Source organism: Leucoraja erinacea, chromosome 13, assembly GCF_028641065.1.
Source record: "Leucoraja erinacea ecotype New England chromosome 13, Leri_hhj_1, whole genome shotgun sequence".
NCBI classification, from domain to species: domain Eukaryota; kingdom Metazoa; phylum Chordata; class Chondrichthyes; order Rajiformes; family Rajidae; genus Leucoraja; species Leucoraja erinaceus.
Window position 1 is genome coordinate 35,074,752 of NC_073389.1, and position 25,657 is coordinate 35,100,408.

The following is a 25,657-nucleotide window of genomic DNA, read 5'->3' on the forward strand; positions in this document are numbered from 1 at the left end:
TCACCGAGCTCTGCGAACGGGCCGGTTCAAACTCCACAGCCCGGGGGTGGTCGAAGCTGCCGCCCTCCAGTCCAGCGGATGCAGCTGTTGACGATGTCGTCCACTGGCCCGCGGCCGAAGCCCGGACTCAGGCTGCCGCCGCCAGAACACCGTCTCAGCCACCAGACGCCGTTCCACCCTCGAGCCAGGCCGCCCTCACGGGAGCATCTCAGCACCACACCAGGCCGCCCTTATGGGAGCGCCGTTGCGCTCGAGCTGGGCCGCCCTCACTGGAGCGCCGTTACCCTCAAGCCAGGCCGCCCTCACGGGAGCGCCGTTACCCTCAAGCCAGGCCGCCCTCATGGGAGCGCCGTTACCCTCAAGCCAGGCCGCCCTCACGGAAGCGCCGTTACCCTCGAGCCGGGCCACCCTCACGGGAGCGAGCTCAGGGCGAGTCCTGACAGGCTCTGCCTCCGGAGCCTCGAGGTCGCCAGCTCCGCCATTAGGCCTCAGTGCAGACGAAGGCAGAGAAGGGGGATACAACAAGAAAGTCGCATTCCCCCAAAGGGAGAGACAGAAAGCCCTGTTTCAACCCCCCCCCCCCCCCCCCCCCCCCACATAAACACAAGCTAAAAACCAAAAACTTAACTAAACAAGACGAAAAAAACAACACAAAAAAGTAAAAAACAAACGGACTGCAGGCGAGCCGCAGCCGTTCACCAGCGCTGCCACTTCCGGATCTCATCACCTCTCATCCTTCTAAATTCCAGTGAATACAAGCCCAGTCGCTCCATTCTTTCATCATATGACAGAGCTGCCATCCTGGGAATTAGCTTAATGAACCTACGCTGCACTCCCTCAATAGCAAGAATGTCCTTCCTCAAATTAGGAGACCAAAACTACACACAATACTCCAGGTGTGGTCTTACCAGGGCCCTGTGCAACTGCAGAAGAACCTCTTTGACAAGAATCTTGACCAATTAACCATATAACCATATAACAATTACAGCACGGAAACAGGCCATCTCGACCCTTCTACCAATTCTTGCACATCTGCAGGAATTTAGATTTTATGATCCTCCCAATATAAAGCCTCTATTACTAACATTGTAAAAATGCCTCAATTATAAATCCATTTCAATATATTGTTAATAAAGAATGATTTATTTATAAATGTAGCTGTTACACATTAGTTATAGCTACACTGTACCTTATATTGCTTTAAATTGATGTGACATTTTGTTCTCATAAAACATCATCTTATCTGAGTATGTCTAGACCTCAAGCTCTGGAATTCCCGTGTTAATCTTTTATAGGCTCAACCTTTCTAGCCTTCACTAAAACTTACTTTAGTGGTCAAGCTTTGTGCATGTTTGTCCTAATATCACAGCATTATATACGGGTCGAAGATGATAAACAACCCTTTACCTCCCGCCTCTGGTCTGCTCAATACCTTTGCTTCTCCTTTTTGTTGTTGTGACTCCTTCTCTCTCTCTCTTTCCCTCCCTATCTCAGTTGCCCATTAAATGTATTGTGACCATCTGCAAGGATGGCGTGCTGTGTTCTCCCTACTTTAACCCTGAGCAATAGTCTGCACTCTGTTTATTTTCTCTTTATCTTTACCTGTGCTTGTGCATGTTACGATTCCTTGGGATAGTACGCAAATAACGTTTTTCACTGTATCTCAATACACATGACAATACCAAGACAATATCAATAGCACTTGAATTCATTAATATCCAATAATCTATCGTTCTCTGCCTTGAATATATTCAGTGTCTTGGGTCAAGAATCCACTAGCCTCCAGTTGAAGAAATGTCTTCTCATATCAGTCCTGAGTGGCTGGAGAAGGTACACAAAAGATTTATTGGAAATCTTTGCCACAGAAGGATGTGGAGGGCAAGTCTTTGGAATTCTTTGCCACAGAAGGCTGTGGAGGACAGGTCATTGGATATTTTTAAGGCAGAGATAGATAGATTCTTGATTAGTACGGGTGTCAGAGGTTATGGGGAGAAGGAAGGGGAATTGGGTTAGGAGGGAGATATAGATCAGCCATGATTGAATGACAGAGTAGACTTGATGGGCAGAATGGCCTATTCTCTATGACCTTATGATTTACCAATAAGAAACTGGAAATACGAAGAACTTCTCAAGGTTACTTCTCTTGTGAAAAGGCAGCTGAGGAATGACAAGATGGAGGTCTTCAAACCTGATAGGGTGGCTGTGTAGAGATGTGGCCACCGGTGGTGAATAGTATTAATGGTCATCAATATATGACATAGCACTGTAGTACATGGAAACATGTTCTTCTTATCATTGTTCTTGTTATCATTGTTTGGAAAGCACTCTGGATTTTTTAAAATATTCATGTTGAAAATTCAGAAGAACATTGAAAATTCAGAAGAAACTTAGAGTGATAAGAATATGAAATCTGGAAAAATCTAGATTGACAAACACATGAGGCAAAACAAATGAAGGGTTGTACTGATTGTCCCAGATGGTGAGAGACCGAATAAGGTTTTAGTGGGGGATTAGTTCAAACATGAAATGGTTGGGGAGAACAACCATCTATTTTATGTAATTCCATGTAACGTTATGTAACGATTCCAGCCATTTTTTACGTACAACTGTTCCACATTTTCACTGTAGAATAAAGAGCTTACACAAGCCAGCAATGACAATGGAAAATGCTGCAAATTCTCAGCAGGTCAGATAATGTCTGTGAGGGGAGAAATAGAGATAGTACTTCAAGTTCACGACCTTCTGTCAGAAATTGTATCTGCATGTTTCCTTTGTCAAATTTTAAGTTAATTCACCTCACCACCAACAGGATGGGAGAACATATGTAAAATGGATTTTTCTCCTCTACCAGCTCAGAGTGGCAAAAGATGATAACAGCTTCTGTATATTTTCTCTCTCAACAAGTAATAAATCAGGCCTTCCATTCTCATTTAGAACAACCTAGCAGTGGAGGTACCATGGCACAAGGGCTAACTGTTCCAGGTGGGTATATGAACTGGCAGGGATTCTGTGTTCCAGGAATCCAGCGTGTCAGCTGTGGCTGAAATGTGGGCGTTTGCCTCTTGAAGGTCGTCACTCAACCCAGACACGGAAACTGGCCTAGGCCACCATTTCAGCAGTGTGGGAAAACATAGTCAGAGCAGCGTCTTTCAAGTCCCTGTCACTCTTCTCAATTGAGAGGAAAAGATTGCAAGGCAGTGTTCAACACTGGAAGAGCAGGCAAGTTCTTCCTGGGCACCAAAGCAGTAAAGTGTTTCATTTGCCGTTCACTTAATTTGTCTAACCTTTCCACATGTAGACTGAAACCTGGGATGGAAAAGGATGCTGCATGATTGCAGGTTCGCCATCCTTTAAATATCTCTCCAGTGCAATGCAGCTCACCTTCTTGTGTGGGTTAGTATGGAAAATGATGCTGAGGTCTGTGCAGTAACACTTAGCACATTCCTCTGACTGTACCAGGCAGTGCCTTACTCCTGGATGTCTTTGCAGTGACCTTTCCATTCTTACTGCAGGTAACTGTCAAATTGATCTGTAGCATTTCCCCATTAAATATTTCAACAAGTTCCCAGGAAATTAAAACAAAATAAACAATGAGTGGGTAAGCCACCTATCCCAAGAAATTTGGAGAGAATCCAGAGATGCCAAATGCTCACATTCCCGACAGATGAATCTTTCCCGTTATCTGTCTGCTCGATAATGGACGTTTTGTAATTGTTTGACATTCTCAGTCTGTAAATCTGTAAATTCTAACCCACAGTTTCAGGACGGAGGGGGTGTGAACAATGAAATGGACTTCAATCCAACCCGACTATAGAGTAGACTCTCTCCCAAGAACAGGAATCATTGTAATAATTTTTAGTTTTTATTGCCAGCCAAAATTCCCGTTTGCAAATTGTCCCCTTAATTTGCCTTGCAACTCCAGTAGATTTGGTCCTCGTCTCATTTAGACAGCCCATCTTTCACAAACCACTCCACCTGATACACTGACTGATTTTTCCCCTGCACAATTTTGCACTGGGATGGGAAGGATCCACTGTTGATGGTGCCATGATGTTGAAATAGGACCTCATCTGCCATTTTAATAAAAGATCCTGTGATGTTAATTCAAAAAGTTTCAGGGGTTACACCGCTGGTGTTCTGGTAAATACTTATCCAATGATCAAAATGACTAATTATCTAATCATTTCCATATTGTTGATTCTGGTAAATTGTACCCACCTACTGCTTTCTTTCACTGGATTCCTGAAGTGATGACCCTTTGAAAGAAACTAATCGAATGTCAAATGCTTCAGAGCATGCTTAAGTCATGAAAGATATATAACACTGGGCAGCACAGTGGCGCAGCGGTAGAGTTTCTGCCTTGCAGCGCCAGGGACCCTGGTTCAATCCTGACTATCGGTGCTCTGTGTACGGAGTTTGCATATTCTCCCTGTGACCGCGTGGGTTTTCTCCGGTTTCCTCCCACACCCCAAAGATGTGCAGTAGGTTAATTGGCTTCACGAAAATTGTAAATTGTGCCTGGTGTGTGTGATAGTGCTAGTGCATGGGGTGATCGCTGGTCGGTGCAGACTCGATGAGCCGAACAAAGGGCCTATTTACGCGCGGTATCTAAAAACTAAACTAAATTAAACAACACTAAACTTTTCCCTGGGTGATTTTGGAACTCCATCATGCCTTCTTATCTCCTTGGTATCGACTATATTAGCATTCATCTTCCCTGGGGCAATCAGTGTGAACCTGGACTCCCTACACCTGCAGATTATCTCCAGGCCTCAATGATTTACCTCTCCAAAGCTGTCGCAAGCACCCCGGAGAACTTTCACACACTCTGTTAAAAATTGGTCCTCTCATGTCCTTGCTTTTAATTATATAAAGAAAAGAAAGCTTACTTGACCAACTATCAACAATCAAATTATTTGGGTGACAAAGGGTTTATTTTCTTTCCAAACGGCAAGGGAGCTCAGTAGATGTTCATATGTTCATATGTTATAGCAGCAGAATTAGGCCATTTAGCACATTATGTCCACTCTGCTATTCAATCATGACTGATCTATCTTTCCCTCTCAACCCCATTCTCCTACCTACTCCCCATTAATCCTGACACCCTTAGTAATCTGTCTGTCAATTTCTGCTTTAAAAACATCCATTGACGGCCTCCTCAGCCGTCTGCAGCAATGAATTCCATAGATTCACCACACTCTGGCTAAAAAAATTCCGCCTCATCTATTTTCTATAGGTATGTACATCTATTCCGAGGCTATGGTAAGGATGGATGAATGGATGGGATGGAGAATGGAAGGAGACAGTGTGTGGGGAATGGGAAGAGGTGGGGAGTCAGAGGAGTTACAGAGGAGTTGCGGGACATCTCGTATATTGGGCTAAATTGGTTTGTCCCATACGGGACCGCCCTTGTCCCCTATTTGACTGCTACTACTCGGGTCGAGGGGACTGTCGGGTCGGAGCGCCGCATCCGGCCCCGTCTCACCTGTCCCGACGTGGTGCAGCCCATGGAGTGCAGCAGCAGCGCCTCGTCCGTGGCCCCGTCGGTCGGCAGCCCGGCCAGCTGTCCGACCTTCTGATCTTCACTTTCCACCGACATCACCACCCCCTCCTCATGGCTGATCATCAGTTCATGAGTTGGATGGGGTGCCGGACTTTGCACACAATGTCTCACGGCCCGGGCCAAAACTCCTCAGCTGGCCCGCAGGCTGGGCTTTGTGTGCAGTCCAGCACCTGGGCCAACTCATCATTCACCCAGCCATGCCGTCGGGAATTTGTCCCTTATTTTGACCTTTTGTCCCTTATTTGGGAGTGGAAGGTTGGCACACTAGTAACGAATGACTGGGGCGTCTGAGACTGGGAAAACTCTTGTGTTCCTTTCCGTCATTACTATTGAAATGTCAAGCAGACAGGATGTAAACCAATCAGTGGATTCCCTATTGCGCACATATGCGATGGCCAAGATTAATTTCTTTGCCACAATCTGTTTATTTTAACATAAATAATGGTTTAGAAACACTAATCAGCACGTGAATTTGAATTGGTTAATGCAGTTAATCTGCACAAAAATAACAATTTGAATCCCCCAGTTGGAGAGAGTCAGCCTTGAATTAACTTTCCCATGAGTAGCTGCCATCCATGAACATTGAAATCCAAGGAAAATGTTTTCCTGTCTCTGTAATTTAACACATTCAGTCATCATGGCATTGACAGGATAGACAGTCACAACATTTTTCCTAGGATGGAAATATCAAATTCAAGAGAACATAGTTTTAAGGTCAGTTTAAGGCTTGGGCTGTGTGGTCAGGAGTGACGGTGGAGGATGCAGATACGACAGGCACATGGATACATAGTGAGCAGAGGGATATAGAATCATAGAGTCATACAGCATGAGTAAAGCTTTGGTCCAACTCATCCATGCCGACCAAAATGCCCCATCTAACCAATCCCTTTTTCCCGCACATGGCCCATAGCCCTCTAAACCTTTCCTATCCGTGTACCTGCCCAATTGTCTATTAAATGTTGTTTTTGTGGTATCTGTCTCAACTACTTTGTCTGGCAGCTAGTTCCATATACGTATGTAAAAGTTGCCCCTCATGTTTCAATGAAATCTTCCCCCTCTCATTTTAAACCTAAGTCCTCTGGTTCTTGATTTCCCTACCCTGGGTAAAACACTGTGTATTCACCCTGTCAATTTGTTCATGATTTCATATACCTCTATGAGATCACCCTTCATCCTTCTGCAGGTAAAGTAAAAAAGTCTGAGCTTGCTCAGCCTCTCTCTATAGCTCAGGCTCTGGTCCTGGCAACATCCTTGTAAAACTATAGGAAGGAACTGCAGATGCTGATCTAAACTGAAGATAGACACAAAAAGGTGGAGTCCCGCTGAGTTACTCCAGCTTTTTGTGTCCCCTTGTAAACCTTCACTGCACTCTTCCTAGCTACAAGGCATTTTTCCTGTAGCAGTGTGACTAAAACTGAATATGATACTGAAAGTGCTGTCTCATGAATGTCTTGTACAACTATAACAAAACTTCCCAACTTCCATATTCACTCCCCTGACTGTTGAGGATCAACATGACAAGGACCTTCCTCACTAATCTACAACCTTCAATGCCACTTTCAACGAACAATGTACTCTATCCCTCTGCTCTACAACACTCCGTAGGGCCCCACCGTTCATTGGTAAAGTCCTGCCCTGGTTTGACGTTGCAAAATGCAACACTTCATACTTATCTGAATTAACTGCATTAGCCAGTCCTTGGCCCACTTACCCAGCTGATCAAGATACCGCTGTAATTCTTAATAAATATCTTTACTGTCTATGATCCCACCTATTTTTGTGTCATCTGCAAACTTACTAATTGTGCCTTGTTAAATTGTCTTCCAAATTGTTGATTCTGATGACAAACGGCAATGGGACCTCCAACAATCCCTGTCACACACCACTAGCCGCAGGCCACCACACTGAAAAACCAACCTTGCACTACCATCTTTTGCTTCCTACCTTGAAGCCAATTCTGTACACAGTCAGCGAGCTCTCCCCGGACCTCATGCGATCGTGAGCAGCCAACCACTGTTGTGAAACGTGATGCCATGATGTCGCAATTAACACAGCTCCGGACATCTAACCATCTTCCACCTCATTGGGATTCGGTGTGAAACGAGAAGTCTGGCTGTGAGTCAGATTGCACTTTATTTGCCAGCAATGGTGGTGGAGGAAGCAGATAAGACAGGCACATGGATAAACATAGGGAGGGGTATAGGGTCATACAGCACACATAAAGCTTTTGTCTAATGGTTCGGTATTTGAGTCATCAAGCTAACCAGCATGAACATAGGCTCCATGGCCCACCTTGTCCATGTTTACCAAATTGGCATGTCCCATGTACCTTCATTTGGCCCAAGCCCTCTAAACCCTTGCCTATCTATTTATCCATCCAAATGTCTTGCACATCAACATTTTATCTGCTTCTCTAGCTTCCTCTGGCAATTTGTTCCAGATATGGTTGACCCTCTAGATGAAAACATTGTCCCTAAGGTCCCTCTTAAATCTTTTTCCTCTCATCCTCAGCCTAGGCTCTCTAGTTCTAGAATTCTCTACTCTGGGAAAAATACAATGGGCGTTCACTTTATCCATGCCCCATATAATAAGATCAAAGAAAAAAAAAAATCAGCCTATTCCAACCTCTTCCGAAAAATCAAGCCTGCAATTCCAGGTAACATCCTGCTGGATCTCTTCTGCACCCTTTCCAATCTGATGACATTCTTCCAATGGCTGTGCAATCAGTGATGCATACAGTACTCGAAGTGTGGTCTCACCAATGTCTTGTACAGCCTGTGTGATGATGTCTAACCTTTGTACTCAATACTCTTCACCAAACTGTCCACCTGACGCACCACTTTCAGGGAACCATGCACATGTACTCGTAGATTACTCTGTTCTGCAACACTCACTATGGCTCCATCATTTAGTGGGAGCCATCATCAGTGGGAGAGTCTAGGACTAGAGGTCATAGCCTCAGAATGAAAGGACGTTATTTTAGGAAGCAGATGGGGAGGAATTTATTTAGTCAGAGGGTGGTGACTCTGTGTTGTTCTTTGTCACAGAAGGCTGTGGAGGCAAAGTCAGTGGATATATTTCAAAGGTTCAAAGGTCAGTTTATAGTCACATGTACCAATTAAGGTACAGCGAAACTCAAATTATCAAATAAGGCAGAGGTAGTTAGATACTTGATTAGTATGGGTGTCAGAGGTTATGGGGAGAAGGCAGGAGAATGGGGTTAGAAAGGAGAGATAGATCAGCCATGATTGAATGGCAGAGTAGACTTGTTGGGCTGAATGGCCTAATTCTAATCCTATAATTTATAATCTTATGATTTATAATGTAAGTCCTGCCTTAATTTGACACACAAAAGTGAAACGCTGTACACTTGTCAAGCATTGCAGAGACATGTTATGCTGGACGGAAACAGGCCCTTCCACACAACATGCCCATGCAGACCGATGCCACATCTACCCTAGTTCTACTTGCTCATGTGTGGCCCATATCCATCTTAACTTTTCCTATCTATGTACCTGTCCAAATGTCTTTTAAATGTTGTTATACTGTAGATCATGTCTCAAATAACTCCTCTGGCAGCTTGTTCCATATTGTACAACCACCACTGTGAAAAATCTGCCCCTTAGGTCTATTGTTCCTATTAAGTATTTACCTTCTCACCTTCAACTTATGTCCTCTGATTTTTGATTCCTCTACTCTGGGTAAAAGATTGTATATTCAGCCTCATGATTTTATACAGCCCTATAAGGTCACCCCGATAAGGCCTCCTGCACTCCAAGGAACAAAGTCCCAGCCTGCCCAAACTCTCTTCATAGCTCTCGCCTTCAAGTCCTGGTGACATCGTTGTGTAAGTTTTTCCCTGCACTTGTTTCATCTTAATGAGATTCTTCTTCTAGCAGGGTGACCGAAACTGAGCACTCCAAATGCAACATCACCAACTTATTGTACAACTGTAATATAGCATCCCCACTTTTATAATCAATACCCTGACTGATGAAGGCCAATAAACGGAAGCATTCTGAGCACCCTATCTTGCCACCTTCAGGGAACCATGTACCTGCACTCCTAGCTCCACCTGGTCTACAACACTCCCTGGGTCTGTAATTCACTGTGAAGATCCTGCCCTGGTTTGACTTCCCAAAATGCCACACGCGGTACTTACCTGCATTAAACTCCATTAACCATTCCTCTGTCCACATCCATCTGATCAAGACCCTGCTGTAATTTTTGATAATCATATTTGCTAGATTCTATACCACCCACTTTTGTGTCATCTGCAAACTTACTAATCGTTCTTGTACATTCTCAACCGAGTCATTGATATAAATCACAAACAGAAAGGGCTCAGCATTGATCCCCGAGGCACGCCACTACCCCAGTCTACAAAACAACCTTCCACCATCACCCTCTGCTTTCTTCCATGAAGCAAATCTCTATCCAGTCGGCTATCTCTCCCCGAACTCCATATGATCTAACCTTCCAGAGCAGCCTACTGTGCAAAACCTCCTTAAGTGCTTTGTTGAAGCCCATGTAGACAATGTCCATGTCTTTGCTCTTGTCAAACTTTTTAGTTACTTTATCATAAAACTTAATCAGATTCATAAGACACGATCTCCCATGTACACAACTATGCTGACTGTCGCCAATGAGATCGTCTATCCAAATACAGATATATCCTATTCCTCAGAATACTCACTGGTAACATACACACTACAGGTGTTAGGCTTTAGTTCCCAGGCTTTGCCTTGCATGGTAGCCACCCTCCAGTCATAAAATCATAGTGTGATACAGTGTGTATCGCTAATCAGCCCAACTTGCCCATACTGGCCAATACGTCCCAGCTACATTAGTCCCACCTGCCGGCACTTGGTCCATGTCCCTCCAAACCTGCCCTATCCATGTACCTGTCTAACTGTTCCTTAAACTTTGGGATAGTCCCAGCTTCAACTGCCTCCTCTGGCAGCTTGTTCCATACACCCAGCACCGTTTGTGTGAAAAAGTTACCCCACAGATTCCTATTAAATCTTTTCCCCTTCACCTTGAACCTATGTCCTCGATTCTCCTGCTCTGGGCAAGAGATTCGGTGCATCTATCCAATCTATTCCTCTCATGATTTTGTACACGCCTATAAGATCCCCCCCCCTCATCCTCCTGTGCTCCAAGGAATAGAGACCCAGCCTACTCAACCTCTCTCTATAGCTCACACCGTCTAGTCCGGGCAACATCCTCGTAAATCTTCTCTGAACCCTTTCAAGCTTGACAATACCTTTCCTATAACATGGTGGCTAGAACAGAACACAATACTCTAAATGCGGTCTCACCAACATCTTATACAACTGCAACATGACCTCCCAACTTCTATACTCAATAGTCTGACTAATGCAGTCTTCTGGCACCTCACCTGTGTCTATTGATGACTAATATATCTCAATCAGGGCTCCTGTCATTTCTCCTCTAGCTTCTCACTCTGTCCATGGGTATATCTGATAAGTCCCAGGAGATCTACCCACCGTCATATGCTTTAGGATGTCCAGCATCTCCTCGACTGTAATACGGACTGTCCTCAAGACAGCTCCAGTGACCGTGTCAAGTTCCCCAGTCTTCATGTCTTTCTCCACCAGTGAATGAATTTTTCCATCTCAGAAATTATATTTTCAAAACAACACTATTTCTTAAAGGCCCTTGTGAAATGCACAAAACCTAAAGGAACAGGATGTTATTTTGAAACGGCGGATTGAAAAACACAATGCCTCATTTCTAGCTTGCCCAACCAGAAGTAAGAAACACATTTGACCATGAGAAAAACTGAACCATTGAAATGAACACAATAACCAGCACCCACTCACAGAGGTCAATCAGAGGTAAACAAACAAAGATTATTTCATCTCAGCCTCGACAGCTTGTGCCTGTGGCAAATCAGCAGATATTCCAGCATGGATTTTTCATTCCAGCGTGGATTTTCCATTCATACTGTCTTAGGAATCGGAGAGTGGAATTTCCTTAAAATTAGACAGCATACCCCATTTTGCAAAAGCCAAGTGTCAAATAATTGATGGGCTGAATGCCATACTCCTGTGTCAAGGAAATATGGAACTATCCTGAAATTGAACCCTGCATTAAAAAAAAGGTTATTGTGTTTGACAATAAAGTGTTGCTTTGGGAATGAAAAAAAGAACTTAGGAGTGCAAATGCTGGAAATTTAAAGTTAAAATGGAGACTCAGGACAGGTAGCATCTGTGGATTTGTCTAAGGCCTTGGAACCCTGAAACATTAACTGTGTTCCCTTTTCACAGATGCTGCCTGACCTGTTGAGTGTCTCCAGCACTGTCTGTTTTTATTTCAGAAAGAACTTTCACAATCACCTTCAGACACCACTTTATAGCAGGCATCATATTTGAAACAGAAGTCACCTTCCCGATGAAGGAACAGCCCCAGTGTATTTACACAAAGCCAGAGTTTGCATGCAAGTTTAGTTTAGTTTAGAGATACAGTGTGGAACCAGGCCCTTCGGCCCACCGAGTCTGTGCCGACCATTGATCAGGCACACACTGGCCAAATAAAGTTTACCGATTTGTTTAGCGAAATGTTGCTTCAGGTATTTGGGATCCACCACCTCTGCCTCCAGCTCCACCTTCTCTTTCCAATGAAGAGAGGCGCAGTGGCACAGCGGTAGAGTTGTTGCCTTACAGAGGCAGAGACCTGGGTTTGATCTTAACTACGGGTGCTGTCTTTACAGAGTTTGTATGTTCTCCCTGTGACCGTGGTTGTTTTCTCTGGGTGCTCCGGTTTCCTTCCACACTCCAACGACGTGCAGGTTTGTAGGTTAAATGGCTTCTGTAAATTGTCCCTAGTGTGTAGGATAGAACTATTGTGAACGGGTGATTGTTGGTCAGCGCACACACACACGATGGGCCGAAGGGCCTGTTTCCACACTGTATCTCTAAACAAAACTAAACTAAACTAAAGAGATGGAATCCTTTTTTGACAGCTAGTGAGAACAAAGAGTGCCACATTCCAGAGTGTAGCACTCCTTCAGCTCAGTGAAGAGCATGTTCAGGACTTCCAGCTGTCTAGAACTGTGGCATAAATTCACAACTCTTTGTTTCCAAATGAGTCTGCCTCCTGAGATACAGGAAACTTGCAACCGCACCCTTTCTCTAATACTAACCTTATTAAAAAATCCTGGGCTGCTGGTTTAAAGTTGAGAAACAAAACCCGACATGAAAGTCTGGCTTGACATGACTAGTTCTTTATTCCAGAATCAGGCATTGAATTCAGCACTGCGAAATATTTTGAGATAAAACAGGCCACTCCATTAAAATTGTAAAAGAACAAAAACAAAATCAATAGCCAGGGTTGGACATGGGTGGTGATGTATGACGGTGTCTGTCAACAGTAATACATAGAATTGTCCCTCCAGTCACTGCACATTGGTTCCATGCTGGCAAAACAAGGTGAGGTGCAGCTTTAACAGTTGAACTGTTGAATGTCGACTGAATTACCAGCTATATTAATTAAAGCACGCCTTAGAAAGGGACGGACCAGCTCAAACGGAGTGGCTGACTTCAGAGCCCAACTCTCATGTAAAGTCACTCACTGGTTTACTTTCCAGAGGTTATTTGTGGTAGTGAAGGGTAGTAAGTCTTAAGCAGAGTCACTGACACAGTTCAACAGCAGTCTCTGCGGCACTGTCCTTTCACAGATCACATTACCTGTTTCCATGGCATCTCAGAATGCTACAGTTCTCGCTCAGGTGTTCAAAGACATGCAGGATTTGTAACATGATATTGCAAGTCCTTTGCCTTGACCTTTTGGCACCCGTTTATCGAGTAATGAGTTCTTGCGCGCCAAACAGCCTGTTTTTTTTGTGTCCAAGTCGCTCGGCTGTCCTCCACTGGTCAACAAGCACTAATAACGAATTATCATCTTCAAAGTGTTGTCAGCATTCAATGATGGACGTGCAGCTTGTTAAACACTCTTCTCTGCAAATTCACAATGGCAAAACATCACTCTGATCGGAATTCCTCGTGTGGCATCTCAATGCCTGGTACCACCTTTCAGGAGTTTCACGTGGAATTAAGTACCTGTGTGCTGGAATCAATATCCATGGTCCATAACAGACAGGCTTAGGTTAACTCAAGTCACAGTAACCAGGTTTGTGTTGCTGTTTTTGAAACAGGTGGAGCATAAGGCACAATCATGTGCTTAATTCTGCAGTGAGGATTATTGCATTTTCATGCACATTCTTATTCCATTTCCTAACCAGATCATTTAATACACATTCTTATATGAAATGAAAAATCATCTTTACATAAAATTCTAACAGTAGTTACAGGTGTACATTGGATTGATGTAAGCTGAGTGAAAATCTAAAGAGACAATACTCCAACTGACGCCATATCCTTTTACAACTTTCAATGACCTATTGAAATAACATATTTAGTGTACATGGGAACTGGAACTAATTGGGCCCTTGGGCTTGTTTCCCCATTTATTCAGTTTATGGTAAAGATATCCCATAACTCTGTTTAACTCTCTGACAAAAATCTATTGATTATTATCTTTAAAATGTCAACTGACCCTTACGTTTGCACCCAGATGACCTGTGAGTGAGGGATTCTGGTTTGTGCAGTTTTTAGTGTGAAAAAATGTATTGTTTATTTCATCCTGAAAAAGGCCTAGGTCCAGTTTTCTGACTGTGTTTGCTAGCCTGTGGCCACCTCGACCAAAATAAATATATTATCCATATCTATCCTATCAAAATCTTCTTAAAAATCACAATATGACCATCCATAGCTCTCTATATTCCAGTGATTACAAGGCCATGTTTATGTAATTTGTCTCTTACCTTTACTGAGGTCCCAAACCTGACTCAAAGTACCTGCAATGGCAATGATTTGACTTACAGACTCCAGAAGTAAATCTACAGTTCAAAGCTTTCTTTTCGTTCTTGTCCCATTCTAATATAATTATCCTTCTGCATCACAATGATGCCATTATACTATCCCTATACTTTGCTGTTTCACTATTCCTTATCTGGGTTGGGACCTACAGAATTTGTGATAATAGTCATAGTCACACAGTGTGGAAACAGGCCCTTCGGCCCAACTGGCCCACACCAACCACCACATCCCATCCACACAAGTCCCACCAGCGTGCGTTTGGCCCATACTCTAGACAGGTTAGAGGGACCTGTCTAATTGTTTCTAAAACAAGATTGATAGTAGACACCATTCCGCTTCTAAAGATCAGGCTCTGGAATGAAATTTCTAATGACATCTGCACCCATTTCCTCTTTGGATTAAAAAAAAAATGATCATGCATACCTTTGCAAATAAAGAGCTGTATAAATGCACTTTGGTGTAAAGGCAAAGTGGTCAAATATGTGAAGTTACCAGGAGGGACAAGGAGCCACAGTCAGAAAGGAAACACACAATCTATTATGTTCCTATGATACTTTAGATGAAATACTATTGCTAAGGTAAAGATATTTGAGTCTGATTAATTACCACTTGATCATTGGGGAAAGGCAGTTGAAATCTAATGTCATATTGGAGCGTCAACCCAGCTAACTACTCTGGAACTAAATGCAAGGTTCGAAAGAAGAAATAGTTTATTTCCTTTGTACAATTATACCGTCAATGTCCAACTCCTATGAGCAGAAGTATAGAAATGGGATGTTGTCTCCTTAAATCCAGTTCAGCACTGTTCGGTTTCTGTATACGATAGATAATTTACAAATCCGCTGAACTATACTATTCATCGCACAGTCTGTCCTCAACAATAGCTTCTTAATCAATAATTCTTAATAATCCTGTTGGGAAAACCATAATTTTCTCTTTTTTCACATATTTCTCAAATTTCCAACAAACCATCTAAGCATAAATACGATAGTAAACATTGAATGTGCAAAAGCAAAGGGTTCTAATAATTTTCATTAAAAAAAAAAATCATTTTATATAAATAACATAAATTTCCCCTATATAAGAGTAAGTACAAAGCAGAGGAATGTTAGAGCTAGATGTTGAACAGTAACAGGGTTATCTTCCTCTGGGTCTAAAGTGTAATGTCAAAATAAGCATGGGTGTGCCCATGGACCAGTACAGGTAGGTAACTGTATTATTCTAAGGGGTAGATTTTCATCCATCATGCTCACAAAACAGGGTCAATGTCCACTTGCAAGTTATGTCAGGGATCTGAATGGACATCATTTCATTTTACAATCTGATAGCAGCACATGGAGCTGTAAAGAGTGAAATGTAATTTCTGTATCTAGATGGAGATAGGCTAAAATGACTCGACATGCGGAATATTTTTTATAAGGGCCTGTTATTTAGTCATGTTAAAGTCTCAATGTTAGCACAGCTGTGGAGACTTGTTTGGGGATGGAAATTTGATTTCGGAATTATCAATTAGTCTCATCAAAAGGATTTGGACACCCAGCCATACTGTCCCAAAAAGTAAAGGTTCAGGAATTACAACGGTTCGTCTGCTGGTTGTCAAAAACAGCCTCAACTGACTTGACAGAAACAATTCAATCCACATTCTCACTTTTTGATGACTGATCTAGAGATGGGGAGATGCAAACGTGGTGATTCAAAGCTATTTTTTTCTTCTATAGGAAATCAACAGAATAAATAAAACCTAGATGGAAGAAAATGCATGGAGGTGTGTGTAGCCCTGCGAGATGACAGCATGAATGTGAAAGATCACAGGAGAAGATGGTCTGAGTTACGTTGGAAAGGGTTCTGAGAAACAGGTTTTCGTTTGGGTCAGGGTTGAGACTTTGAGATCAATTGTGACCCTACACATTTATGGACACATTTGAAAAATATAGAAGGCAAACTATCTAACTTCAAATCCTAATCCTTAAAGTTGATTTCCCCAAATACTCAATTCTGAGTACACCTTAAGTGCATTCCACAACACAATCAAATGTTCACATTTATGATGTATATAGTGAAATCTGTCTGCCTGAAATGAAAGAAGGGACCTTTTAGCCAAACACAGCAGCAACTGAATACATTGCTCTTATTTTCTAGCTCAGGTCAGTCGAAGATCGATCAAGGCATGCATCACCTTAAGTGGTGCCTGCAACCATGTAGAAATAATGGACTCCTTTTGAGAAAAAGAAGAAAATATACCTATAAACTGAGATGGTGTGGAGAGGGAGGAGTCCATAAGGTATGTTTTAGTTCCAGCTCTAATTGGACAGCGAGATGAAGTCCGATTCAATTAGGCAGTTCCAGTTAGCTGTGCAAAGCACTCTCACTGTAAAGCTCGGAAGCAAGGTCCTCATTCCCCCCCCAGTGCTTCTTAAGATATCTGTTCCGTGCAGTCCAGGTGGTCCGGTATAGGCAGACCAGTTAAAACGGTGAGGGATTTATTCCACACAGTGAAAGTGGGGCATACGGGCTGAACAAAGGCAATGTCAAAGGTGTACAGTTGCTGAGCATTAACCGCATCGTAGAAGGACAATGAGCCGTTGTCGTAGTCCAGCAGGAGGCCCAGCCGTCGCAGGTGAGGAGAAGGTTCCACTGGAAATTCCTTGCTGTTGTGTCTCGTCACCCAGCTATTGTTGCACCGGCAGAATACCCAGGAGAAGGCGTTTTTCCCAATCCATTCGTGCTTCGGTGCTGACTTGTAGGCAATCCCGATCGCATACCTGGAAGAAAACAGAGATTATTTTACTGCCTGTCCTACCATCGACTGTATCAATTCACATCATATTGCATTGAACTCACAGCACAGGGACCAAGCACGCAGCACGTCACCTCATACTTCCGTCAAAGATATACTTCGCTGGTTAGTGTGTCGATGCACAGGGAACCACACGGATGAATTCTGCCGTTTTGAGTTTAGTTTAGAGATACAGCGTGGAAACAGGCCCTTCGGCCCACAGAGTCCATGATGACCAACAAATACCCAGTTAACTTGTTCTATCCTACACTCCAGGGAGATTTTACAGAAGTCAATTAACCTGCAAACCTGCACGTTTTTGGAATGTGGGAGGAAACTGGAGCACTCGGGGAGAATGTGCAAGCTCCATACAGACAGCACCCGTTGGGTGGGAGGTGATGGGGAAAGCCTGAGGAAAGTACCCTCACATTGGTCCAGCCTGAGTTTACACTACAGCTTTCCCATCCACCTTGATGACTCTGCACCAACATACTTTATCCAGATTAGACAGGTTTCTATTCTGAGAAAATAATTTAGGTCAGTAAAAAAAATCACCAATCTCGTTTCAGGCACACCTGTCCCCTTAAGGGACAGGTTGCTGCTTTACGAACATGAAAGTAGGAGCAAAAAGCCTTTCAAAGGCTCGAGCACTGTTTTGTAGATCATAATATATTGATACAGCTGTTTCCAGCTATTTCAAAGTCATTTTATGTCCATGTTTTCGGAGAGAATCTACTGCTCAGTTTCCCCACATTCTTTTTAGTCCAAGCCTTTGTTACTTTTTGGGTCCAAGCAGGTTTATCGTCAGACGGAACATGTATGGGTCAGCATGTTGCCAACCCTTGTGATTGAGTTTGCTACCCTGATCTTTGATGCTTCCACTGCTCAGATTTTGATAAGGTCTGATGTCCGATCTTGATAAGGTCTGATGGCTCACGTTCCCGAGGCTGGCTGGCTGCGTGTAGCCTGAAGGTAAGATTTGCATCCTGTGATCCTTCACATGGTCAAGCAGCTGTCGAGGATGCCACAGTGTCACAGCGGGTGGTACTGCTGCCCCAGAACTCCCGCGACATCGGTTCAATCCTGACCTGTGTCCAGTTTGCCAAATTCACCGTGATCACGTGGGTTTCCCCGTGTGCTCCGGTTTCCTCCCACATCCCAAAGAAGTGCGGGTTGGTAGGCTAATTGGCTGCTGAAAATTGCATGTGGAATCTGGGGGGGGGGGTGGAATGGAATGTCTGGAGAATAGGATACAGGAACAATTAGTGGAAGCATGGGATTGAATCCTTGAGGCAGCCTCGACTCAATGGACTGAAATGGCCTCCTTACAATTGTCAGGTGATATAGTAAATATGTAATCATAAAAATGGTGAGTGGGGCTACGACAGAATATTTTTCTCTGTATCAGTCAGTGAACGGAGGAGTGGGATAGGATCAAGGGCAAGGCTTTGTCAGAGTTTGTTCCCATGATTATCAGGAGCAGGAGTTATTGTTTATCTGTCTCATTATTTCTCTAGGAGGGTCTTGAGACAACGGGGAGGTTTACCTGTCTGGCTATGCTTCCTTGTGACAACAGGAGGGGATTGTGGAATCCAACATAGTAATGGGTGGTGTGGCCACACCCACTGGAAGCAAGCATCCCAACGGAGATCAACCCAGACATCAGGATGTGATCCTGGTCGCCATTCACTGGGAGAGTCGGGACCTTCAGGTGTTTCCTTAAACAATTCCTCGTAGGTGGGCAGGCATCCTCCACCAAGCCCCTCAAATATGGCCCCCTTTCTGTTCTTGCCTCACACCTAATAATCCCACTCCCTCCCCCACCAACTGATTGTGCCATTCCCCAACAAATGGGAACCACTCCTTGCGCCGAATAAACCCCCTGACCTGCCCCATGCCATCATGGGCCAGTGAGACCCAACATCAGGTCTTGACTCGTGCTGCCTCCTTCCCGCTACACCCCAGTTGAAGTCAGAGCATGCCTTTTACATCGATCTTTGTTTGTGACATGGGTGACCAGCAATGCCAACATTCATTGCCCATGTCTAATTGTCCAGGAGGAAGTGAAGATCCATGTTTTCCTGCAGTGCTGGCAGCGGGGGAATCAGGAAGAACATGGATCATCCTGGAAGTGATGAAGGAATACTGATACATCTGCTGGTCCATGGAAACTAATGAATTACTTTTGAAGGCTCTATTTTGGCCCAGCATTAATGAATGCATGGAGTAGTCATCTTGAAATTGAGGAGGAACCTGCTAATGGTTATAAGCTAGAATAGGCCAGAGCTTAATTGCCCTTGAGAAGTAACAAGGTGCAGATCTGCTTCTCACCACGTGCTCCCTCCAATGAGAATCTCCCAGTAATGTCTTCCACTGTCGATATAGACATTGCCAGTGATGCCATAGCTCCCTTGGCTGGTGAATCGCTCTGGGGTGTGGCTCTTCTTCGAGGTGGTCTCATCCCGCTCCACGCTGAGATTGTCATGAGAGACTTTCAGCTTCCGGTGCGCAGACTTGGGATCCAGCTTGAACGGTTGGCCTAGGGTTGAAGGGTCAAAGGACAAAGTTATCATCGGTGCAACAACATGGAAGTGAGGAACAGCTGAGACATTTAACAGGAAGTCAATCCATCCTCCCATACTCCATCGTGCTTTAGTTTCTCTCAGGCATTGAATGGCTGGATGACTAGAATAAAACTGGAGCTGTGGACTTTCCAGAGTGCTAACTCCATGGATGACATTCTCATCTGTGAGGCAAAACAGGCCAAAAATCTGGAATGCATCTCACACATTTGAGTTCAAAGTCTAGACTGTCACATAATGCAATGCAAAAGGTGTTGGATATGCTGATGTTGTAGTAATGCTAATCTGAGATGACTTCCCTGTCAGATTGATTCAAATGATCCTAGGACTTCAGAAGAAAAAAACAGTGGAGTTCCCACTTTTAACCCAGCTATTAGAGAGAACTCCCAAGCCCCCATTGCTGTTAAATAATTGATCAGTTTAGTTTAATTTATTATTTCCTCATGTACAGAGATTCAGTGAAAAGCATGTTCTACATGCTATCTATTCAAATCATGCTATTATGGAGTACGATAGATCCTCTTCTAGTACCACAGAGAGTTGCCATTTTCTGATACCATCATGCAACTTTTAAGTCTTTGAAAACTTTAGTCTTGGAAATGTGCAATTTCTTATGTTTTCACTTGAAGGCCTGGACTCCTGGCAGTACTGGATCAATAAAGATGGAGTCGGCCTGGCCAAGCGCAATGCTGTTGGCTCTTTCTGCCGCTGCTCCGTGCAGACTGCTCAATCCACTTTCTCACCCTGCTGCTGCAAGGCCTCCTGCAGCCTCCTCCGCTATTACCATGACCTGCTACATAGAAACATAGAAATTAGGTGCAGGAGTAGGCCATTCGGCCCTTCGAGCCTGCACCGCCATTCAATATGATCATGGCTGATCATCCAACTCAGTATCCTGTACCTGCCTTCTCTCCATACCCCCTGATCCCTATAGCCACAAGGGCCACATCTAACTCCCTCTTAAATATCGCCAATGAACTGGCCTCAACTACCCTCTGTGGCAGAGAGTTCCAGAGATTCACCACTCTCTGTGTGAAAAAAGTTCTTCTCATCTCGGTTTTAAAGGATTTCCCCCTTATCCTTAAGCTGTGACCCCTTGTCCTGGACTTCCCCAACATCGGGAACAATCTTCCTGCATCTAGCCTGTCCAACCCCTTTAAGAATTTTGTAAGTTTCTGTAAGATCCCCCCTCAGTCTTCTAAATTCTAGCGAGTACAAGCCGAGTCTATCTAGTCTTTCTTCATATGAAAGTCCTGACATCCCAGGAATCAGACTGGTGAACCTTCTCTATACTCCCTCTATGGCAAGAATGTCTTTCCTCAGATTAGGAGACCTCCACGATCCCCTAATTGCTCCATTTTCGTGCATCTACACTCCCATGCCTTGCTTCCTGAGCCAACAATGGAACTTTGGGGCACTGTCGGAGGGTGTGGGGGGTGAATTCGGGGATGGTTCACAACCGCAGACTTTTCCCCTTTACCTTCTACCACTGCCATCATGGGAGATTGGTAATTATCTAGTCGCTTTGTATATGTGTTTGTTGATTGTTAATTGACTGTCATATTTTCCCTATAATCACTTGCATAAGCTACTCCGCTTTCCAACTTGACTGTACATAACAAAAAGGCTAAAACCAGATGCTGTAAATCTGAAATAAAACACAAAATGTTGGAAACACTCAGCAAGTCAGGCAGCATCAATGGAAAGTAATAAATCTGATGCAAGATCATCGATCTGAATGGTTAACTCTTATCTCTCTCATCAGGTGCTATCTGACCCTCTGAGTATCTCTAGCATTTCTATAATTGTTCTTGTATTGAGTTTTACTGCTGGTCCACGTAACTTGGTGGTAACTCACCAGCATTTTTATCACCCTGGAGCAAGCATCAGATCAATAACCTTCACTTGCTTACGTCGCATCAAGACTGTGCTATTGACTGGAATCCTTCCAGTCGCCTATCAATGTCTATCAGCTAGGGGTGTCAAGGTGCATGAAAGTGAGCTGGGGAAAGCTGCTGGAATGGAGATACTACATCTAATCACAACCTTTATTGCACTAGTTTTCAAGTTATTAATTTATTTAAAATTCTAGACCCTCTGACCCTTGACAACTCATCAGGGTAAACCAAGTCAACTAATGACATTGGACAGGCCTATTGGGGCTATATTGATTAGAACCTGCCCATGTGTTGACTATGCAGGGTGGTGTAAGGGGGAGATGGTGCAGTCCCAGTTTTAGTGGGATAGGAGGCGGAGTGCTTCCCATCTGACACCACAAGGGAAAGCACCAGTGGGAAAGTTCTGGGGTCTTTCCGAATGGACGTTATGAACCATTGATGTGAGACTCCACCACTCCCCCAGGCACCAGGGCCAATCCACAGCAGCCAACGGACCCATCCTGGAGACATGCAACTGGATGTTGCTGGTGGAGGCTGAGGGAGATGAGGGCAGTAAAGGTAGAACATAGTAGGATTAGTGCAAAACTGAGTGCAGGATAGTCAGCATGGATGTGGTGGGCTGAAGGGCCTTTCTTTGTTCCCTGTGACACTATGACAGCTCAAAACACGAGAATCCTGCCCATTTTAAAGGCTGACTAGCGCATACCAAATTAACAATCTGTCTGAAATCGCCACAAGAGCTTCATTTCATCATTGCAGTCATTCTGTGCTTATCCAAGCAGTCACCAGAAACACATGAAGAAAGCCCTGACCCATTTAGTCCAAAATGCCAGCATCAGTCGGGCAGCAAATAGTTAAATTTGGACGTTATATAAAGACAAATAGTTTACCCACTAAAGAATAATTGTATTATTTTCTTAACCAGGTCTGAGCGCACAGACTGGCTGTAATCCAACATAATTAGAAATGCAGCTGCATACAATACACAGGGGATATTTCAGATGATCCTAGAGATGGCTGAAAGCTCTCTTCTCAAACAGGTGGAGGGTTCAGCTTAGTTGGAAGGCTTGTTGGAAGTAGTTCCACCATTTTGCTGCTCCAAGCTTGGATTAAAGTCAATGGAACATAATGCGAGATTGTGCAGTGATGAAGCCGTCAGCTTTATACTCTGCAATCAACTTTGGTCCCTCACCACCAATTCTACCTTTCTCCCCAGCCACTGCTCACAATGCACTCGACTGTGCCAAACTTTTAACATGGTGTTGAGTTACTCCCTCCACTTACACTTCAATCCCAGTCCATCTGAGGCTGAAACTCTTTAGCTATACTTCCAACACTAAACTATTCCAATGTCCACTGAATTCATCCACATATCAGCTCATCCAAAATTCTACCACCTGCATGCTAACTCACCAAACTCGAAGAAGCCTGTTTTCACTTCCCCTTCCCTTAACCCAAATTCTCCAATTCCATTAACCTGGCCTCTCACGCCTCCCACACTGGTTTTGTACTGCGTTTGTTGGCCTTGCCTTCAGCCACTTTGACTTTAGATCTGTCATTGTCTCCATGAACCATCCCCACCCAGACTTCCCCTCCTGTGATAAAACCACAATAGATCATCCCAAGTCACAGGGTAGAACTGTGACCCAGGATTTGAGGACAGTCCATTAATTCTGCAGAAGCTGACGTTTTATAGCTCAGCTTCGGCAATCGTCTGTGAGAAGCCAAGTTACGATTGCAAACGAGTCTGTACTCCACAGCGGGAAACTATTCTTGGAAGGCATTTGGATTAGATTCCTGTTTTCCTTGAAATTCTCCTTGCCATGATTCTGCCCCTTTACAATCAGTTCCAAGTCTTGGGTTAATGCAGCAGTTCCTGTTTAGTTAACGCTATGTTAAAATCTGTTTACCAGCTTCTATTACCCTGTTTTCTCATTTAATCTATCCTGCCCTCGCCCCCTTCATGTTTTCCTTCAAGTCTCTCTGACCTCTTACCCTTGTTCTTCTTGCTGCACCTCCGACTTTTCGCAGTGCAAATAAGTAATCATCAACAGGACATGGTAACTCTGTTTTGCAGATGTTGCCTGACCCACGCCCTAGACTCTGGGTATGTCCTCTTTTAACACGGTTTTATTGCAGTGTTGGCAAGGTCGGGTGGGTGTTTAATGGATGGATGTCTGCAGTATAAATTAATGGTAGCGTCTTAATATTGAAGCCTGTGAAACAGGCACAGAGCACAGGACGAGAGAGTTATCACCTCTAGTCTTTGACTGTTCCCTTCTCTCAATTACAGAGCTGCAAGACATCCAGGGCTTTTTGCAGCTCATTGAGTGGCTGATGTGATTTGGGAAGAAAAATGGGATCAGGGGAGGTGGGTGTCTCAGCAAAGGCAGGGGGAGTTAACTGACATGGGAAGGGGAGCTGGTGACATTCTCACCTGTTTGAAAGGTTCTGTACATGTTTTATCAACGGAGGCTTTGGTGTTGGAACTGCCAGGTTATTGCGCAAGACTACAGAGACAGATTTTCAGACCTGGTAAGTGTGGGGTTGAGGGTAAGAGAGAAGGAAGGGTGGCTGTTGGTGCTCCTTGGACTGCACGATGAGCTGACAGCAAGGTGAATGTGGTGCAGGTTAGGTGCACTGCACCTGACACGCATCCAGACTCAGGGTCACAGCAAAACAACTGCCCAAAATAATGGAGGATGTGTGTGTCTGCCTGCAAGATGAGAAAAGGCCTCGGCTTAATGTCTCATCCAAAGGACTGCCGCTCTGTCAGTGCAGCTCTCCCTCAGTAATGCATCAGTATACACTCAGTATGTTAGCATAGGTCATTAGCTCATGTATTCTGCCTCAACAACACATAGCTTTTGCCTCTGAGGCTAGAATACTATCACACCATGTCTCAGTCTCAACCCACAAATTTAAAATAGTGCGATTCAGGGCTCATGTATCTTTAACAAAAAAAGCACAAAGTGCTGGAGTAATTCATAGGGCCAGCAACACCTCTGGAGGACATGGATAGGTGACGTTTCCAGTTGGGCCCTTCTTCAGAACTTTGATGCTGCCGGACCTGCTGAGTTACTCCAGCACAGTATTTTTTTGTAAACCAGCATCTCAGTTCCTTGTATCCCCACACCTGGTAAAATGGAAATAAAAGCTGTTCAGAAAGTTCAGTAAGAACATCTAATTTTAAACCCAATCCACTTTAGCACCGAGCCAATTTAGTTGTATTGCTATTTGGCGTAGTTGCAATATCACATAAGCATATATCACACCTGCAAATTCTATTCCCTTGGTTCATTATTAAAAAAAAGCAGGAAACCAAAATCCCTTTCTGTAGCTTCAACCAGAATGAGATTGGAACCTATGTCATATCACTTATCAATCCATTTATTTGGCTGCCAAGATAGTTCCAACTTTGTTACAATCCTTCAAACAATCTCTTGGCAAGAGTTTCAATGTTCAACATAAAAATGGTTGAAAATGAACTGTGCAGTTAATATAAAAATTCACATGGGACAATTCCCAGCCACCAATCATCAAATGACTTTTAATTTACAACCTTTGAAGAATGACTAGAATCCTGGAGTTATACAGCATGGAAACAGGCCCTTTGGGTCAAATTGTCCATGTTGATCAAGATGCCCCATTTACACTATTTCCACCTGCCTGTGTTTGAACCATATCCCTCTAAACCTCTCCTATCCATGTACCTCTCTAAATGTATTTTAAATGGTTGTAGTACCTGCCTCTAACTACCTCCTCTGGCAGCATGTTCCAAATACTCATCACCTTCTGTGTGAATAAAATTGCCTCGCAGGATTCTATTAATTGCCCCTTCAGGTTCTCCTCTCACTTTATACCTATGTCCTCTGTTTCTTGATTTCCCTACGCTGGGTAAAAAAAGGGTTGAGACCGTTCTTCAGACTGAACTT

General features: G+C 43.8%; 1 protein-coding gene across 3 annotated transcripts in view; it reads right to left on the bottom strand.

Annotated features, from left to right (window-relative positions):
• Positions 1-12,796: 12,796 nt before the first annotated feature.
• The window catches only part of LOC129702856 (E3 ubiquitin-protein ligase Midline-1), a 285,589-nt gene continuing 272,728 nt past the window's right edge, over positions 12,797-25,657 (bottom strand). For all 3 annotated transcript variants that reach the window (XM_055644894.1, XM_055644895.1, XM_055644893.1), the window contains exons 9-10: positions 19,574-19,781; positions 12,797-17,228 (exon numbers count right to left, since the gene is read on the bottom strand). In XM_055644894.1, coding sequence (XP_055500869.1) covers positions 16,880-17,228; positions 19,574-19,781 — 557 coding nt within the window. In that variant the 3' untranslated portion in view covers positions 12,797-16,879. The remainder of the gene's footprint in view (positions 17,229-19,573; positions 19,782-25,657) is intronic.